This window comes from Pteropus vampyrus, unplaced genomic scaffold, assembly GCF_000151845.1.
Source record: "Pteropus vampyrus isolate Shadow unplaced genomic scaffold, Pvam_2.0 Scaffold225, whole genome shotgun sequence".
NCBI lineage: Eukaryota > Metazoa > Chordata > Mammalia > Chiroptera > Pteropodidae > Pteropus > Pteropus vampyrus.
Window position 1 is genome coordinate 2,333,024 of NW_011889006.1, and position 20,348 is coordinate 2,353,371.

The following is a 20,348-nucleotide window of genomic DNA, read 5'->3' on the forward strand; positions in this document are numbered from 1 at the left end:
CAAGTGGGCAAAGGGCAGGAGGATAAGTGACTTGTGATGCAAGGCGTATAGACTGTGGGATGGTACTTCAGGGATGAGGTGTTCCTGCTCTGAAGGAGCAAGAACAGGGGAAACCTCCATACTGTCCCCCCGGATGGTAGCCCTCAATCATGCCCCGCTCCGATCACCCTCTTGTCTTTTTCACTGCCTCTCCCAACCTCTTCCTATCTTCTCCTTTGCCCAGGTTGACAGGAACCACCCTGTAGAGGTCCATCTGAGTTCAGACCCAGATGATGCCAGAGCTATGACCGGGCCTGCAGGCGTGGCGCCGAGGGGAAATAAGCCATGGAGCAGCCACCGGAGGAAGCCCCTGAGGTTCGGGAAGAGGAGGAGAAAGAGGAAGTGGCAGAGACACAAGGAGCCCCAGAGCTCAATGGAGGACCAGAGCACTCACTTCCTTCCAGCAGCTATACAGGTGAGGAGGCAGTGGGCAGGGGACATGAGCAGAAGGGTCAGAGGGGACACAGCTGAGTGGAACAGGGAACCTGGCCCTCTGCAAAAAGCATCATGGGAATGTGGAGTAGCAGACTGGTTAAGCACTGGATCCAGACAGGTTCACATCCCTGCTCTGTTGCTCGTCAGCTACAGGACCTTGGGCAAGCTACACCACTTCTTTCTGTAAAACAGGCAGGAATCATAGGGAATATAGACATGGACTTTTGTGAAAATTACCTGATTTAGCATTTGTAGTGTATGTTGTTATCATTATTCCACCGCTGCTACCACAAGGGATCCAGGACCAATCTGCATTAACACACTAGAAAGATCAGCTGTACCTATGATCAGTCAAAACACACAACTCAATTGATCTGGTGCTAATCATACACATTGAGCTGCACTAATTAGGCATAAATGCTAAGCAGTAAGTATGAATGACTAGAATTAATATTACTTTTGTTCAGCCAGAAAGTTTTTAGCTTCTCTGGTCTTGCTCGTTGGTTCCCCTTTATGTATCCACTGTCAGCAGCAGCATAGATGTCTTTCTCTGGTACCTTGTATTGTTCTATCACCATCTTCATCATCGTCATGAAATTATGTCCACCTTCAAGGGCATCCAGAATCCACTTCTGTCAGTCCCTGGCTTTCCCTACTGCTGATGCCACCCTTTCTCTGCTGCCTGCACCAACTCCCAGCCTCTCTCCTTCCTCTGCCTGAGTGTCATCACATCCAGCTGATCCTTTCACCCTTCCCTCAGGGGGCACTCAGGGCCGTGAGAGGATATAGTGTCAGGAGAGGAAATCCTGATCTTGCTGCTGGTTTCAGCTGAAGGAGGCCCTGGCCATAAGCGGTGATTCAGGGCAGAGGAGCAGGCCCGCCCCACAAAAATGGGCCCTGGACCCTGTTTTTGCATGGGGAGGAGGTAGATGGTGTCAGAGTTCAGGCAGGGTAGAGGCTGTTGACGTAGGACAGGTTCCTGCCTGGGTCTGCACCTAAGAGAGGCCTGAATCTTTTAGCCACACTGCTTTGAACCTGCAAAGCAGGTCCTGGGATTTTGCAGAGCTTCTTCCTCTTCAGGGCACATGGTGGGGTAGGGTGAGGGGAAAGCCATCATCCAGGCCCTCTGATCCCACCTGGATACCCAGGAATGACCAAAGTAGGCTTGGTGTGATTTCAGGGCCCAAGAGAGGGTATCCCCCATCCCCCAGAGTAACCTCCTCCCTGTTGGTCGACTGGTGACTGGTATGGTTTTGGAGACTCTTTCTTAGAAGAGAAGAATGGCTAACCAGGAGTGATCAGTCACATAGCGCTAGTAACACATACTGTTCTGAACTTAAGACAGGTGAGAAAGGTTAGGAAGCAAAGAGAAGACACTTGGGGCTAAGAATGAGCAAGGAATATCACTGAGGACACCAAGAGAGTGAAAGGGAAGAGAGGGCAACGGGGTTTGTGGTCTCGCTGCCTGCACTGGCCCACCCCACCCCTCGTCTGGGTCCAGGCACGTAGACTAATATCCTGTTCTGGGTTTTCCTACATACCCTTATGGAGACCACATCCCCAAGTGATACTGCTGTTCATATGCAGACTGGAATGTAGTGTCTGGGTGCACAGGAAGGGCGAAGTGGGCATGGTGATGGCACCTCGGGGAGTTTTATCAGTGGGATTTAGGGCACATGGGGAGATGTCTGGGAAGAATTTGTCCAGCTACCCTTGCAGTGCCGTGTATGACGTGTTTAATAGATTCCACTTATCAATAAATCAATGAAGTAGAGGTAGAAAGACTTACTTATTCTTTTAGCATTTGTAGTGCATGTTGTCATCATTATTCTACTGCTGCTACCACAAGGGATCCAGGATCAAATTGAACAGGAAGAGTTTGTTTAACATAATCACTATATGTTTTTATAACATAAAAAGTTCCCACAAAGTCTACAAGATAAGCCATCCACAGAAAAGTAGAAACCGGCAGTTCACCATAGGACAAATACAAATGGCTAGAAAACATGAAACATTTTAGAGTCTACTACCAATCAAAGAAGGTATCTTCAGATGAGATGCCATTTAGCCTGTCTGATTGGCAGAGAGGACCATGTTGGCCAGAGAGTAAGGACATGGCCCTCCAGCCACTGAGGATAGAAAGGCAGTGTGGCAGTGCAGGCCAACACCTTTTAGTGTGCATTCCTTTGGCCCTGCAGTTCCCCGCCTAGGGAATGTGTCCCTTGCAAAGAGATTTCTGTACTTCTTTACTGCAGCACTGTTCATAAAAGCAAAAAATTGGAAAGTGCCCATCCGCAGAGAATTGGTTATGTAGACTGCGGTAGAGCCATACAGTGGAATGCTCTTCCATTAAAAAGGATAAGGTAGGTCTGTATATATTGACAGGGAAGGAAGTTTCTGACAAATTGGGGATTCCATTGTTTAAAAATCCTCATGTATCATAGAAGACAGTAGAAGAGTATACACAAAGGACCAGTGGGGCTAACTCAGAGGAGTAGGAACATGGGTGGAGAGGATCTGTCATAAGATGCTACACACCCTTGTGTATTTTTCCCAACAAGCCTGAAATACTCTCGTACGTTAAAAAGCAATTACATTGTTTTCCTTTAAAAAGTTAGGAAAAAAAAGGCCACAGGTTAGGGGCCCTAGACACAGAGCCTCATCCTGTCAGAATTGGGGATCACACAAACCAGAACAAGAGTCCCAGGTCAGCCACTATGAGCTGTGGCCCTCGCAGGTACCACAGTCTCTTCACCTTTAACGGTTCCATCCTGTCCACCGGATGTCCAGCCAGGTAAGGAGTAAATGATGCTGTCTGACACACCACAGGTCTCTCAGCACCTGCTGGTTCCCTGCCCCACCCCCTGAGTCTGACTTTGACTTCCGGAGTCCCCTCAGGGACCCATGAGGATGGGGTGCAGCCTTGAGCCTGAAGGTTACCGTTTGCTTCTCTTCTGATCCTCCTGACCACGCATCTCTGTACCAAGCTCAGCACTGCCAAGTACCTCCTTCTTACCCGCAGAGAAGCAGGCAGGACAGGCCTTATCTTTAGCACTCAGCAATAAGAAATTTACATACCTAGGGTCCCCCAGCTAAGTGGGGGCAGGGGTAGCTGGAACTGATGTTCACACCCCACTCCTGTCCTCTTCCCCTCCTGCTTCAGTGATGAACATCCAATCACACTGAGAAACAGGTCAGTGGTCTCAGTGTGGGACTAAGGAAGATAAAATGTCCTTTTTCTTGGCCTTGGCACCTCCTCTCTCAGTCAGCAATTGCTTGGTTTGGTGTCCACGCAGCCGTTCAGCGGAGGACAAGTCTAGATGCTTGTCCTGAGGAGCCCACAGTCCAGCCTAACAGGACAACAGAAGTAAGGAGGCTGCTTGGTAACCTAGCCCCAGACTCCCAAGAATTGGCCCTGACTTCAAAAGCTGTTTGCCTTTCGGGCTCTGCCACCAGAGTAAATAGACAGGGCTAGCCCCTCCTGACCACCCCCAGAGCTATGACAACACGCATACCTCTAGCGATGGAGACTAGATATGCAGGAGTGCTCTCAGACACATGTAAATGACGTGAATAAGGTCAATAGTGTCTATTTGCTGAACTTGTAATCAAAGATGGTGCAACTGATACTTCACTCTCTGGGTGATGGGACTAGTGTTTATGCTGAATCCAAACATTTGAATAATGGCATATTGTCATCCTCAGCAGTGACATATCTCATTGTTTAACATACTCACACATTATTGATCAGTAGTAATGAACATGTGTTTATATATAGGGAAAGTTGTAGAGTGTAGTGGGTAAGAGGTCAGCCCCAGGGGTTGGATAGTTCTTGGTTATAAATCTCACTCTACCACATTAGTCAGGATTTTGTAGAGAAACAGAACCAATAGGGTGTGTGTGTAAGTGAATGGATAGATAGATACGGAGAGAGACAGAGACAGAGACAGAGATATAGATAGATATTGGGAGATTGGGAGCTTTATTTTAAGGAATTGGCTCAAGCAATTTTAAGGTCTAGTGAGTCAAAATTCTGTAGGACAGGCCAGCAGGCTGGAGTCCAGGGAAGCTGATAATATAGCTCAAGTCTAATTGCAGTTTGGAGACAGAATTCCTTCTTCCTTTGGGAGGCCTATTCACATTTTGGAGAGTAATGATTTAAATGTTAATCGTATCTAAAAAATACATTCACACCAACATTTGGTCAGGTGTTTGACCCAAAACTGGCTACCATGGCCTGGCCAGTTGACACATAAAATTAACTATCAGAGCCACTGTGATTTGAGGGTAAACCCTTTAGCCAGGTGGTCAGCCAGGAAGAACAGAACCTTTACCTTTGGAAAACCCACCCCAAACTGCCAGCACTTCAGTATCCGTTACACATGCACCCCACAACAAAAGCTATCCCTGTAGGATGTGTACACTTCTGCCCACCCCAGCCCCTCATCTCCCCTGCTGTCTCTGCCTTGTGCAGCAGTTATTTGTGTTCTCTTATTCCCCTCAGATAGGCAGAGGGTGACCTTGTCCTATTACCCTGGGACTTCCAGGCCTCCCTGACTACTCTCAAGCCTGCAGCCTATGCCTGTTCACCACCTGGGGCAGGACATCTCCCAGGGCCCTCACACTGCCTGGGCCTGCTTTTCTCCAGTCCAGTTTGCAACTCTTCCTGACTGGGATTCTTGTGGGACTTCTGTCCTGGGTCTCTCCTCACAATCCAGAGCTCTGGCTGACTCGGTGGCCAGTAGGGCTTGGGCCATCTTGGCTTCTTCTAGGGTTCCAGGTAGTCCTGACACCCCCAAGTCAGGGGCCAGTGGAATACCAGGAGCTGGGAGAGGAAGCTAGATCTTGTTTCAGGGCCTTTCCAGGCCTCATAAGCAGAGACACACCCCACACACCTACACACACACACCTTGGGTTTCTGTGACGCTGTGGGGAAGAGGGACAAAGAAAAGAAGGAAGAGAGAGGCAGGGTCCCTGCCTGTGTGGGGCACAGAACTTAGAAACTGCAAGACTGCAGCTTTCTAGTAAACATCATCCTAATTTAAGCTAATGTTTACACAGCACTTCTAAGTTCCAAGAACTTTCTCTGTATTAACTGCTATGCTCCTCACCGTGACTCTGAAATAGATACTGTTGTCATCTCCCTTTTACAGAGGAGGAAACTGGAGCCCAGAGGGCAGAGCTGGGTTTTGAGCCCAGGTCACTGATTTGAACTTGGACTGCATGGCTCCTGGGCTGCATTCTTACCCCCAGTGCCTGCTGCTTCTGAGCACTTGGAAGCTGACTTGGAGGTCATCCAAAGCACTCACTTTTGAGTCCAGAGAGGAGAGTAGTCACCTTCCCTGAGCATCTCATGCCCAGGTGATGGCTCCTTTGTGGTCCTGTACCACTCTGCCTGCCCCTCGGCTAGTGTCGCCACTCGCTGCATTGTGTTCTCGTTTTTTTCTTTCTTACCTCAGCTAGTTGGGCAGGGACTGGGTCCTGCACTGCACATAGCAGGTGCTCATCAAATGTCTGTTGAATGAAAAGAAAGGGTAGCATTGCCATGTGCAGCGCCAATAGCAACCAAATGACCGGACACCTGCTGAGCCGCCAGGGCCATGAGGGAGAATGAGGAAGTACCACCAAGAGGTGGGATCACTCTCAGGTGACTAGTCCCTGTGGATAAGACTTGGCAGTGGAAGGGGCTTGGAGATCCAAGGGGAATGTGATTCGAAATGCTCCGAGTCTAACAGAGGAGGCAGATGTGCAGGCCATAGAAACAACACTGCTTATAAGAAGTGCCACAGAGCAGACATGCACACAGACCACACAGATCGGAGGAGGAAGTGCCAGAAACCCTCTTGGCCAGAATCTACAAAGGTCTCGACAAAGGGTTTTACACATTATCTCACCTTCTCCCAACACCTGGGAATGCGAGTTCTACTGTCCATATTGTAATGCCTCCAGGAGTGGCAGATGCTTCCCAGCCTGTCCAGCCAATTGGCACTGAGGCCGGGATGCCCAGGCAACTTGGGGACCACTTATTCCACAGAGTCACTGAGTGCCTGCCCTGTGGCCCTGACATTCTAGTGGGGGACTCTCAACACTAAACACACAGACTGTCAGGTGGCGACAAAGGCTACTGAGCAGAACAAAGCGGCTTCGCCTCCCTAGGCTGCAGTCTCGCCCACAGCACCCAGGAGGTGGAGGGGGAGACCGCTCTCCCCATCTCTGGGCTAGGGGGGCAGGTATACTCCTTGGAATGACTGAAGGCTGGGAACTAAGGACAGGACAAGCCATTTTAGGAACCAGGGACTTGTGTCACCCCTTCCCTCATCAGCCTGGGAGGAGAGCATGCTGCCAGGTCCTCTCTACCATGCTGTGGGGCTTGTGCTCCCCTTTCTGTGTCTAGGATGGGGGCCAGGTGGAGGCTTTTCTACTGTCACTCCTAGGACCCGAGGGGGAGATGGGAGAGTGGGAAGAAGGTGTGGGAGAAGTAGCATACACTTTGGGAGGTTACACTGTGGAAGAGAAAAGTAAAACTTTGCAGAGTGGAAAATGTTAAGTCTGGGCTTATTGCCATGGCTTTGGATCTTCCTAAGGTGTCATCTCACTCTAAGCCACTGATTCTCTGATTTGGGATCTGGCCCGTCTCTTGAGGAGATTGCTCCGTCATCAGGGAAGAGAGCAGAGAATAACAGATTGGCAGGCCAGCAGGCAGACGCAGAACAGTCAACACGTGGGTCATGCAGCACTGGGCTGGGATTCAGGAGACCGGGGCCCAGTGCAGTGCCCCTTTCCAAGGGAAGGGCTCATTTCTGAATGTTCAAAGGGAGAGATTCAGAAGACATTCCCAGCAGTTCTTACTAAATCATCTGACAGTGTTTATACCCTGAAGTTGTTGCCATGGCCAACAGCTTTCCTTGCTGACACTCAACACCTGGTTTAGACATCTGTACATTTAATAGAAACACTTGTGGAAATAAATGGTGCTTCCCATGCTCTTTCTACTCAAGCAAGAAGTTTCATGGAAATGAATTTGAGCTTCTTAAGAGATCATTTACAGCATCTCTGGAGTCCATGCAAGAATTGAATTTCTCAGGTGGAGGAAGGTGCTCTGCAGAGGTATGCACTGCTGAAGTTTTCACAAAACACATTTCATACAACCCCACGTGGGCCACTTACTAAAGACAGCCTAAAGAGATTCATTCTGCTTCCTCTCCCTTGCTCTCTTCCTCCCCAAACACAATCATCACCCCGCATGCCCTCTCCCCAAGTGAGTTCAGCCCAGGAAGGCTCTGACAATAGCTACCATTTCCAGAACATCTGTATGCCATATCTGGGGGAAATGCTTTGGAAACTGCCATCCTCCCAGAGAAACTGTCATTAACCCCCACATTCTAGATGAAGAAACTGATCCTCAGAAAAGTTTACTCCTGTGGCCACGCAGCTCTTAAGTGGCTGAGCCAAGGGCTGTGTGAATGAGAAACATAGGCTCTTTCTGCCACTTGCACTGCCCTGTGGGCTCTGGTCACCTCCCCTGGCTCCCAGCCTAGCAGAATGTGAAGCCACCCCTATGTTGTATGTCTGCAGACCTCTCCCGGAGCTCTTCGCCACCATCACTGCTGGACCAGCTGCAGATGGGCTGTGACGGGGCCTCATGTGGCAGCCTCAACATGGAGTGCCGCGTGTGCGGAGACAAGGCATCAGGCTTCCACTACGGTGTTCACGCGTGCGAGGGGTGCAAGGTATGGGCTGTGGGAGGTGCTGTCTGGCTGTCAGGGCTGTGGTCACATGGTGAATTAACCTGCCAGAAAGGCTTTCCCTGAGGCGAGGCAGGGCCCTGACAATACCCACTGCAGAATTCCTGTCTGGGCGGTAGCCAAGCCCTTGGACCCATTCCAGGGCTCACCTCTGGATCCTGCTGGAGAGGAGGGGTTCCCTTGTCAGGCCTGCAGCGCTGGGCACCTGCAGCGCTGACCCAGTCACTTAACCTGGGCTCCCTGGGCTATTTGCGCCCCCTGGGGACCTGGCTTGAGAAGACAGGCAGGATAGAATGGGAGTCTTAGGCTGAGCCATCTTCCTGAAATCAAGGCTTCCTGTGCCTCAAAGCCTAAAGGGGGCTCTTTGAGAAAAAAAGAATATGTTACATTTCTTTTTCCAGTGGTGCTTTTAGGTTCTTCCACCCAACTATACACCCATCAAATTTTTCACATATTATTTTATTAAACCACTACCCAGAATATATGCAGAATCAGATGCTTTATGAATAAATTAGGTTAGTCACGATATAGTTTTAGGGTTATTTAGCTTCCTTCTCCCTCTCCCTTTCAAAAAATTCCCCCCATTACTTCAGGAATAATTGGGCCCTCTGGTGCAACCCAGTGGACAGCAGGATTTTCAGCCTCTCTCCTTTCCTTGTGGATTTTTTCTCACTTGTGCACCTTCAGGGCTTCTTCCGTAGGACAATCCGAATGAAGCTGGAATATGAGAAGTGTGAGCGGAGCTGTAAGATCCAGAAGAAGAATCGCAACAAGTGCCAGTATTGCCGCTTCCAGAAATGCCTGGCACTGGGCATGTCGCATAATGGTAAGAGCTAGCCTGGGTAAGGCACAGGGGCTGCTGGCCCCACCCAGCCATCCTCCCAGAAACTAGGTTCCAGGGAGCCCAGAAAGGGGGCACCCTTGGAGCAGCACCTGGCACACAGTAAGCACTGCTAAGTGTCAGCTGTCGACCTCGCTGATCTGGACTCTGAGTCTTGGAGCCAGCACAAGGCTGGCCTAAGATCTCTGCCTTTCTCAGACTGCCCAATATCCACCATGGACCTTAGGCCAGGGACAGTCACCAGGCCTTTGGCCCAGAAGGCAAGCGGGAGTTGATCCCAGTTCCAGTGGTGTTGGAAACACCACTCCTGGAACCTCAAGCCTCTCTTGGATGACCTGACAATGTGAAAAGCCACTGCCAAGGCCTGGAATCTCCTCAGTCCTACTTGGTTTTTGAGGGCAGGTGAGAGCCAGTATGTGACCACATGTCAGCTGCCAAGAGCCAGGTGGGAGTTTCCTGGAGGGCAGCCACTCTTAGGAGATAGAACCTGCGCTGTGCTCCAGGGCTCCTGTAGAGTCTTGTCTTCAGACCCCATAGAGTAGGATTTTACAAAGCCTACCTGCCCCCTCTTTGCCCCTCTGGGTCAGACCCCCAGAGGACAGGGAGAGCCTCTTGTTTAAATGTCTTCACCCATGGGTATCCTAACTGCCTTGCACCTTAGAGAGTGGCAGGACCTGAGCTCTCTGCAGCTTTTTTTAGGTGATGGGGTCTGGCAGGTCTGAGATTTGATCCCTCTCCTCAATTTGTATCTGCCCAGGCCCCATTACTTGGCTGAGGTGAGGGGATTTCCTAGATCTCAGGAATGACAATTCATCTGGATTTTTCTCTGAGAGAAGTCAGATTTGTATCCTGTTTCATTACTAATGATTACAGTTTTTGAGTGCCTACTATGTGAATAGTCTCATGTAATTGTTCAGACAATGCAGTGACGTTTATGTGTTAGCCTCATTTTTTCTTATGAAAAAGGTGAAGTAGCCTGCCCAAAGTCACACAGCTTTTAAGCTGCTGAGCTAGAACTCAAACACAGGCCTTTAACACCAAAGACTGTCCTCCTACCAGCCATGCTACACCACCTCTGAGCCAGAGTGGCTTAGTCACTCTGTGAGTTAGGGCCTTTGTATGCCGGGAACTGTGAACAAGGCAGACAGAATCCCTTGACCCTTGGAGCTTACATTCTGGAGGAGTTCCCTAACCAACTTGCTGCCTCTAGAGCTTCTGAGGGCCCTGAGCGAAAAACATATGTCTGTCCTTGGCCCATGCACCTGTAGAGGGATAAGGAGGTTAGAGGTTCTGGCTCCTGCATGGACTCCTTGATGACTGTACCCCCATACCCATGCAGCCATCCGCTTTGGCCGGATGCCAGAAGCCGAGAAGAGGAAGTTGGTGGCAGGGCTGACAGCAAGCGAGGGAAGTCAGCACAACCCACAAGTGGCTGATCTGAAGGCCTTCTCCAAGCACATCTACAATGCCTACCTGAAAAACTTCAACATGACCAAAAAGAAGGCCCGCGGCATCCTCACGGGCAAGACCAGCCACACGGCGGTGAGTGTCACTGGTCAGCCAGGCAGCGTCCCTGGCTCTGTACCCTGCTGCCACCTCCCTGGCTCCTTACAGGACCAGGCCTCCTCCCTTCCCTAATTTCATGGTATAGGCAGAGGGTCTGGGGAGCACATGGGTGGGGGTCCCCAAGGCCTGGCCTCTAACAGGGCCTGGTTTTCAGCCCTTTGTGATCCACGACATCGAGACATTGTGGCAGGCAGAGAAGGGCTTGGTGTGGAAGCAGCTGGTGAATGGCCTGCCACCCTACAAGGAGATCAGCGTACACGTCTTCTATCGCTGCCAGTGCACCACAGTAGAGACTGTGCGTGAGCTCACCGAGTTCGCCAAGAGCATCCCCAGCTTTGGGAACCTCTTCCTCAACGACCAGGTGACCCTTCTCAAGTATGGCGTGCATGAGGCCATCTTCGCCATGCTGGCCTCCATTGTCAACAAGGACGGGCTGCTGGTGGCCAACGGCACTGGTTTTGTCACCCGTGAGTTCCTGCGCAGCCTCCGCAAGCCTTTCAGTGACATCATCGAACCCAAGTTCGAATTTGCTGTCAAGTTCAATGCCCTGGAACTTGATGACAGTGACCTGGCTCTCTTCATTGCAGCCATCATTCTGTGCGGAGGTAAGTCAGGGTGGGGCGGGTGGGCTGCCTCCACACAGCCAGCCCTCCTGAGGGTCAGGCCCTCCCTGATGGGTGCCAAGCCTGAGCTCAGACAGCATAGGGAAGTGTCCATGTGATGATAGCAATGGAATGTGCAAGGCACCAGCTGCACATGCTGGACCAGCTCCAACTTATATAAATGGAGATGAGAGAAAAAAGACTGAAAGGACATATACCTACATGTTGATGGGGGTTATCTTTGGTGGTGGAAAAATTTTCTGTATTTTATCTACATTTTCAATTCCAACACAATAATTGTAGTTAATAATAATCATGTTAACAGTGGCATAGAGCTTACTTTATGCCAGGCACTGTTCTAGTTCCTTTTCCTAGATTTTAACTCATTTGATTCTCACAACGCTGTGCAGGAGGTACTTCTGTTATCCCCCATTTACAGATGAAAAAACAAGCCCAGAGAGGCTGAGTGGCCTGCCCATAGCCTCACCGCTAGTCTGTGGTAGAGACAGGATTTGAATCCAGGCAGTGAGTCTCTTAACCATGATACTGTACTGCTTAATCAGGGGAAAAAAAAAAAAAAGGTGGGCCAGGGGTGGGGAGACTAGAACTTTCAGTGAGGTGGTCACTGACAGGACAGGGCTTGGGTCTATCACAGCAAGGACTGCTATCCCCTGGGCCAAGTCCTCCATACAAGGTGGGGGTAGGGGAACTCCTTTGGCCTTCTGAGACCCCATGCATGCCCGTTCCCTCACACACCTCTGCCTTGTGTCTCCGCAGACCGGCCAGGCCTCATGAACGTGTCCCAGGTGGAGGCCATCCAGGACACCATCCTGCGTGCCCTCGAGTTCCACCTGCAGGCCAACCACCCCGACGCCCAGTACCTCTTCCCCAAGCTGCTGCAGAAGATGGCCGACCTGCGGCAGCTGGTCACAGAGCACGCCCAGATGATGCAGCGGATCAAGAAGACTGAGACGGAGACCTCGCTGCACCCCTTGCTCCAGGAGATCTACAAGGACATGTACTGAAGTGCATACCCAGGGCCTCCCAGCAGGCCTCTGGGGGCTGAGAATAAGGAGCAGGCGGACAGTGCTGGGACAGGTGCCACTCACGGGACTTTCCTGTTGGCCAGCCCTGCAAACTCAGCATGGCACAGGAGCAGTGGGATCACACATACTTGTGTGCTCAGGCCCATGGTCTCTCTTTCTCCATATTCCCTTCTTCCTTCTCCCTTCGTCTCCTTCTCAGTTCCTCTTCTCTAATTTCTTTACCCTTTCTCTTCTACAGGTTCCTCTCTTCCTTCCTCCCTTTCTTTCTCCCGTCTCTTTGTCTGTCCCTCTTTCTCTTTCTCTGAGACAGTTTGTGTTATTTCACCAGCAGCATAGAACAAGACCTCTGCTTTTGCCCCCCGTCCCCTGGAGCAGAAGGGAGTGGGGCCTACCCTCTGCGTGAAGTCACCTGCAAGGGTGGCGGCCTCATTCTGTTCCTGTCTTCACAGCGAGGGACTTGAGCCATCCAAAGAAACACTAAGCTCTCTGGGCTTAACTTCCTGGGGAAGCTGAGCATGGTGTGGGCTGACTGCAGCAGTGGCCCCTAGTCACTGGGTCCCTATCCTGAGGGCCAGGATTCCTCCCCAAGGCTGAGGCTGGCACCCCCTGACCCAACCGACCCTGCTCCAGCAGCACGCTTCCCCCCCCACTGACACCCAACATCCTTTTTGTTCTTTTCACCGGTCTTCCAGGCCAGTGTCACTAATGGCCCCCTGCGCTGGCCGCTGGTGGGTCCCCCCCCAACCTGGAAGGATGTGGGATTTCCTCCAGGTGGGGGCTCCCACACCCCTATTGAAGAGGAGTGAGCCTCAAGGAGGCAGAGGTTGTTGAGGAAAGCAGAGAGCAGTGAACTTAACTCTGACCCCAGGCATCAGGGTCAGCCCTCCATCAGCACCCCACACTCTGCCAGCAGTCTGCAGCAGCCTCTAAGTCCTGCCTTTGTTTTGTCAGCACCACAGATGTCATCTCTCTCCCAGGGCCAAGGCCTTGCCTCACACATGACCACGTTCCTTTGTCTAGCCAGGAGATGCTAGCACTGGCTCGAGCTCAGCTGAAGCTCAGGCCCGTCCCCCACACACACTCCCTGGAGCTGCCACTCCAGCACACACCACAAGCACTGAATTCACTTTATCCGCAGGTTCCACACCCCTCACCCTTCCCTCTGTAAGGCAGGTACATGCTGAGAGGAGCCTACAAGTGGATAGGCAGAGAGCTATGCACCCCTGTTCCCAGGGATGAACCAATTCTGTTTATTGTGACATCTATTTGTCCCAACCACTCTGCTACCCTCCCCTTTCCCTGTATTCAGCCCAGCTGGTCACCTAGAACCTTGCACAGCCTCTGGTCACAGGGACCTTGCCGGGCTAGTCTCACTCCTCTGGCCTCTGCCCCTCCTCTTCACCTCCCCAGGTACACTCAGTGCCCCAGAGGAGGGGCTAAAGCACAGCTAGTAGTGCTGTTTCTGAGCAGGAGGGCAGAGAGCCCCCCTAGGCTGCTTTTCCGGGGAAGAAACTGGCTGGAGGGCTGAGGGACTGGCTAGGATCTCTGAGAAAGGTGGTTGAAAACCTGGGGTTAGAGCCCAGGATTCCTGGGTCCTCTGTGGCCCTCCTTCGAAAGGGGCCTTTCTGACTGACTGCAGCTCTGGGAAGAAATGCCCTAGAGAAAGGACAGTCCCAGTGTCTGCGCTGGCCAGCACTGTGGCCCCCCATGCCCAAGGATCACTCTGCTGGCAAGATTCTTCCCCCTCTCCTCCCACCCTTGCTGACCAGGGATTTGGGTTAGGGGTGTTTCCTTTGGGCCAGCACTGTGAAGGGAGAGAAGCTGTGCCTGACCTCCCCCTCCCCCACCACCTGCCCCATCTCTATCCCCCGCCTAGTTCTGGTGCTGAGAATACAGCTCTTCTCGGTGTCTGAACAGTCTCCAAAATTGAAATGTATATTTTTGCTAGGAGCCCTAGCTTCCTGTGTTTTTAATATAAATAGTGTGCACAGACAGAACTTTAAATAAATGAGAATTAAATATTTAAGAGCTGACTTAGACTGACTCAGTTCCTTGCATGTTTTTTCTGAGAGCTGATCAGACTCCTCCCCCTTCTCACAGAGGGGTAAACTTAGTTGACCAAATGAGAATTTAGGGTGCTGGCCAATTCTGGCTTGGAACTCCCCATCTTTCCCCCCTCAGCTGCTCTGCTCACTACTCGTCAGTCAGCAAAGGTTGGAGAGGACTGAGAAGATGATATCCCTACCCTACAACAAGAATTTGAGGTGTAGGGGGGGAAAGGATAACACTCTCAAAAGGTTTGTGGTACCATGATGCAAACCAGGTTGGGTGAGAGGGGCTGGGAGGGTCTCCAAAGGGCCGTGGAGGAGGCAACTAACTCCCCCTGGGCCTTGAGTGGCATATGGGACTTGCAAAGCCAAAGCCTATCATTCACTGTCAGTTTTTTATTACCTCCACAAGTGATCGGGGCTTTCCTCTCCTTAGCCGACACTCCAGTGTTCTTTACTTCCAGTGGTGCCATCTTCACAGAGGCTCCAGGGAGCCCAGACTTCAGCAGTCAGTGGGCTCGCCTGCAGCGTGAGGCAAGTTCAGGGAGTGTTTCAGTACTTGTCTAGCCAGAAAACAACCACAGCTAAATATTTCAAAGTGGGGCGTTTACTCCAAGGAATTGTTACAAAAGTATTGAAAGGACTGAAAGATCAAAAGGGGGGAAATTGAGGGAGGAAGGGAGGAGAGGAGAGAGGATTGGACCCCTGGCTGGTGATATCCCCAGGGAGCCTGGAAGAAGCAGATGCAGATGCAAAGCTTTTTTGGAGAATGGACACAGGCAGTACAGAACCCCCACAAAATTACAAATGTGAACAAACGAGCCTGCATGAAAATAAAAAGACATAACCACCAGTGAAATTAGAGCCCTAGGGCTTCAAAAATACAACAATTATAATATAGATGTTTTATATTATTAAAACATAGGAATCAAAACCATAAGAAAGGAACAATTTGCTTTTTAAGGAAAAAAAATTTTTTTTCCGCATCATATTCATTTCTGCTACATTTCTATTTTATATTAGTTTCAGGTATACAGAACAATGCTTAGACACATATAATTTATGAAGTAATTTCCCCGATTAAAAAGACAAATATTTTTAAATACCTGGGTGTCCAGAAAAAAAGAAGAAAATTCAATGAGTTTAAAAGAACAGAAGCGGCCAAAGATATTATTTTGCACAACAAAAACTAGGAATTATCCAGAAAATAGTACAGGAAAACCAAGATAGAAAATGTGGAATGGAAGAACAGCAATACAAATTCTCATATAGTGAATAAGGGAGCAGAAGTTGGTACAAACAACTTGAAAAACGATTTAGCAAAAGCTAGTCAGTTAAAATGTGTGTAGATGCTGTGGGGTATCCCCCAGGTTCCACCCCTTAGGACCCAGGCACTAATTTCCTTGGCTGCTGAGATCATAGCTGAGTTTCTCTCAGGAAATTGCCCTTACTGAAAGGAGCTGCCTTGCCCAGGATAAGGACACCCCCTCCTCAGGGGCAGCCTATGGCCAACATGGGGGTATGAAGCCAAGCCTCCTTGCCCCGATTTGGGACAACTTAAAGGAACATCCTAGCTCCAGAGCTGAGGCCTCTGTTGCAACTACATTGCAGGTCAATTTCTCTCTCTACCCAATCCTGCTTCCTTCGATTCCTTACAGGTGTTGTTCCAAGGAGCACTCCCCAGTGGGTGTCCTGCACGTAAACCTCCAAATCCGTTTCCCGGAGAAACCAACCCAAGACAATACCCTAGAGTGAAACCCACCAGATTACACCTCGTATATATGTTCATCAGAGTAATAGCAAAAACTTGGAAACAACCAAAATGTTCAACAGGAAAAATAGATAAATTTGATATATTTATACAATGTAAAAAAAAAAAAGCACACAAGAAGAAACACATGGGGGAAATTTATATAATCTCATAGATAGACCTTTCAAAAGTCTACTGTATACACAAAAGTTTCCAAGTTTCATGCAATATATATGAAACAGTATATAAAATTAAAAAATGAAAAAGTTACCATGTACACATTTTTAAAATTTATTCCTGGGGGAAAAAAAATTAAAAGTTCTAAGTCATGTTAAAAAAACACATAATCAGACAAAGAATTCATTTCCTTAATATATAAAGAGTATGTACAAATCAATGAGCAACAGGTTAACAACCCAATTAAAAAAATAGGCAAAGGATATGAACAGAAAAATAAATGCTTAAGCATAAAAAGATGCCTAAACTTACTCATAGTATGAGAAATGTATGTTAAAACTACAAGGAGATACAGTTTTTTTACTTACCCATTAACAAATACTAAAAAGTTTGATAACATTGTGTTGGCAAGGCTGTGCAGAAATAGGCACTCTCATACTGTGGGTAGGAGTATAAACTGGAACAGCCTCCATAGAGAGCAAATTGGCAGCACTTATAAAAATTTTTTTAAAAATAATTTTGATCCAGCAAAAGTAAAAGAAGTAACTAGATGTCCAAGTTTGTTGGTTTCCCAATCTAGTGTCTCAATTTACTAATAGACACAGTAAATTGTTTAAATTCAATTTAAAAATCTTCTCTTTAATTTAAAAAGTGAATTCCTCTTATTTGCTTTTTTTTTTTTAACTTTCCCAACTTACCTCCCTTATGGGGCAGTGCAGTCTACTGGAGAGAACATCGGCTTTGGACTAGTAAGATGGGAATTGAGGGGGTCTTAGAAAATAGAGCTGGAAGGGCTCTCGGAGCTCATGGTCCTCCTCCTACCTCCTCATCTTCAATGAGCCCAGTCCATTTTTCTTCCCACTGCAAGGTATGAATCTACCAGACATTAATAATGCCCAGGAGAGCGGCTCCGACTGGCTCATTTGCTACCATCCAATTTGGAAACCCCTCATTGGAGAGAGTCTCAGGCAGGCACCCTCCTGGACACCTTTCGTGGTGGCCCCTGCTGAGTCATTGACACTATTCTAATTTCTTGTGATCAGGATAGCAAGTCTGCTTCAATGACAAACGGACCACAGTGACTTTTCGTAGAAAGAACATCTTGGGCCTGAAGCCAGGCATCCAGAGCCTTTTGGGTCTGTCCAGTACATGGCCAGTCTGGAGCCCTCGCCTGGCTCACACCATCTCCTGGAGGTTCCAAAGGCTCCCAGCACACCATCTGATCTCTCCACCAACCTCAGCTCCATTTGTGGGGTTCACAGAACTCTGAGGTGGGGGGAGGCTCCCCTCTGGCCTCCTCAGTTACAAATTCCCCCTCAGACATTAGCCAAAGGACTCCCAACCTCACACGTCCTTGGTCCTGGGTTCCATGTCTTCATGGGCCCCTCCCAAGTCACCCTGCCTTCCTGAACCCTTAAAGTCCTTAAACCAACCTCCAGTTTTCTCCAGGAACCATTACACTGTCAGAGGAAGGCCTTCACGCCCACCTCACTCACACCCCTGACCCCCAGCCTCCTAGCTATCCTGCCTCGGCCCTCCATCCCTCCTACCTACAGGCCTGGCTGGGGTCAAGGGAAGGGGTGGGCCTGGCCACAGAGCTCCTCCTCCTGTTTGCCCTGCCCAGATAGCGGGGGATAAAGGAGCATCAGAGGAGCCCTGTCAGATTCTCACTAGGGTCTGCAGCTGGCATGGACCCTGCAGGGCTGGATGGCGGAAGCCTTGGTGGGGAGAACAGCCCCCACTCCCAACGGCCATTCAGGTAGGAATCTGGATCTCAGGGAACATAAGGAAGGTGGGAGAAAATGCGGGGCGGGGGGCACTCAGCCTGGCCATTGAAAGTCCAGCATCTAAGAATTTAGGGGTGCATTGAGGGGAGGAGGGACTTCCTTGCCCAACATTGGAAATTTCTAGAGATCATCTCCCAGCCTCTCACAATCCAGAGGAGGAAACTGAGACCAGAGGGAGTAAAAGGCATGCTAAGGCTGCACAGCTGGGTCAGGGTTAGCTCAGGATTTGACCATTTAGAGCAGGGATTTCCCACCTGCTTTCTTTCTCTGCTACCCAACAAAGGTTTTCTCTGCCCAGAAACACAAAATATCTCCCTGCGGGTGAGAAGTGTTTTCCTGGTCACCTTTGTAGCCCCAGCACTTAGCACAGTGCCAGGTATTCATAAATATTTGAATGGAAACACTTCAGGTTGAACATTACACTATTAGAGAGTCATTCTTTGGACGTGTTAGCTCACAAGGCCTTCCATCAGATTTTTATACCTTAGCACAAATTCATTTTGCCAACAGCTAGAAGAGATCAGTTCCCCAGAGAAAACTGAAGTTTGGGTAAAGGAGGGATAATTGTAGATCTTAGTGTCTCAGTGTGAAGTAGTTTTCTCACTTCCTTTTAGTATAAGAAAGGCAGCCAGGTAACTAGAGGGAGACCAAAAAAAAAAAAAAATGATGGACTTTCACTGAAGGAGATTTTCAATTGTTCCTGAGCTTTGCACAGGGCCAGGAGAGTGGCAGCCTAGACTAAGTTCGGGCCCTCGAGTTTTAAAAGCCCTGGTCAGGGGGTTCATTTGGCATGCTCCTCCTCCCCCTTTACTGTTCCTATCCCTACCCTTCACAGTCCCTACCCTTCTCCTCTGCCCACCCACTCCAACAGTCTAGTTCTAATTCCCCAGGCTCATTGCCCAGGGGTCTACTGCTCCAGCCCCCCAGCCACCAAGCCCCTTCTGCTGCCTCCCCAGGCCTGGATTACCTGTGACCTCTGGCTGCTCTGTCTGCACCCCTTGGCCTCAGAATTTAGCTTGAGAAATTCCCCAAATCCAGCAGCCCCCACCCCTTACAAGTCAATTGAGCTAAGTGAAGACAAACACCTGTGTCATAGTCCTAGCTCTCGTTCCTGAGTCCCAGGCCTATTATTTTACCTCTTTGAGCTTCATTTTGAAAGCAAAAAATGAACTCCTGACTTTTAAGGCTGGTTTGAGAATTAAGTGAGCTAATTTGACATTTCCCCAACCAAACAAAATGTGTTTTATTGGTATGTTAAGGGTGTGTGGGTGGAGGGCATAAACAAGCAACAACAAAAACAAGTTTAAGCAATCAAAGGTTTAAATCAAAGGGTTTTTTTGTGCAGAACTTATCAGAGCCTTTAATATGTTCATATACAATAAGCACCATGCAGCATGGCTCTAAGAAACTACAGAAAGAAGAGTTTTTCAAGTCAATTTGTCACAAAGCCCTTAGTTCCTTTTCTTGAGGCTCAACTAATGCGCTGAGAGCCTCTCTGGACATGCTGGGAGAGCTCTGCCACTGGGTCTCAGCTTGTGAAGGAGCTAGTGGAGTGGCCTCTCTAGGCAGTCCTGGAGGTCGGCCTCATTGATGGGCTTTAGAGAAAAGCAAAGCTTTTCCAGCACAACTTCCCTCCCAGAGGCTACCCATTGGTGGACTGTAGATAAGAGGTCTGTGAGCCCTTCCTCTGGGGTCACTGGCTCCTCCTCTCCTGGGTTCACCCACCCCTTCCACGTGACTCTCATTTCCACCTCACCCCTCATCCTACCCTGCCCCTCCCTAACTCTGACTGTCACCCACTGATCTGGTCCCTATCCCAGCCTCTTCCTATCTCCTCCACATTGTAATTGGGATTGAAAACATACCAGTCCTGGCATCTTCCATAAACCGCCTAAAAGAAATTTGAAAAACCACGTATCCCCTCCACACTCCAAGATATCTAATGTTTTTCATCATAATGTAAATTGTTGCAAAGTTTATAATTTCTAATATATTATAAATTCTCCCATTTTAAAATAAAACGATTATATCACTTTTTTAATTCCAAAAGATTTTTAAAAGATGTTTCTAAAGAGAAGTTACATCACTAAATCAAATGCTTTTCACCATTTCTAAATCTTTCTTCTCCCAGACTGGTGCTTCAGGCAAAATTCCGAGGGACATGTTCAAAGCAGTCAGCCCACAAGAACTCGCCCCCAGTCTTCCTGCAGGAGTTTCTCAGTTTTCCCAAGCCAGGCAGTGAGAATGATCATAGGCTCCATGGAGCGGGGCAGGCTGTAGCTCTGTGTGGAATCTCAGTCCAGCTATTTCAG

General features: G+C 49.3%; 1 protein-coding gene across 5 annotated transcripts in view; it reads left to right on the plus strand.

The window, feature by feature from the left end:
- PPARD (peroxisome proliferator activated receptor delta) overlaps window positions 1–14,307 on the plus strand; it is a 71,055-nt gene extending 56,748 nt beyond the window's left edge. For 3 of the 5 annotated variants that reach the window (XM_011373524.2, XM_011373525.2, XM_011373526.2), the window contains 6 exons: window positions 224–454; window positions 8,050–8,204; window positions 8,921–9,045; window positions 10,400–10,602; window positions 10,781–11,231; window positions 12,006–14,307. In XM_011373524.2, coding sequence (XP_011371826.1) covers window positions 284–454; window positions 8,050–8,204; window positions 8,921–9,045; window positions 10,400–10,602; window positions 10,781–11,231; window positions 12,006–12,253 — 1,353 coding nt within the window. In that variant the 5' untranslated portion in view covers window positions 224–283 and the 3' untranslated portion in view covers window positions 12,254–14,307. Of the gene's footprint in view, window positions 1–223; window positions 455–8,049; window positions 8,205–8,906; window positions 9,046–10,399; window positions 10,603–10,780; window positions 11,232–12,005 lie in introns of all 5 variants that reach the window. The other 2 variants (XM_011373527.2, XM_023538504.1) reach the window with 1 other exon arrangement.
- The last annotated feature ends 6,041 nt before the right edge of the window (window positions 14,308–20,348 follow it).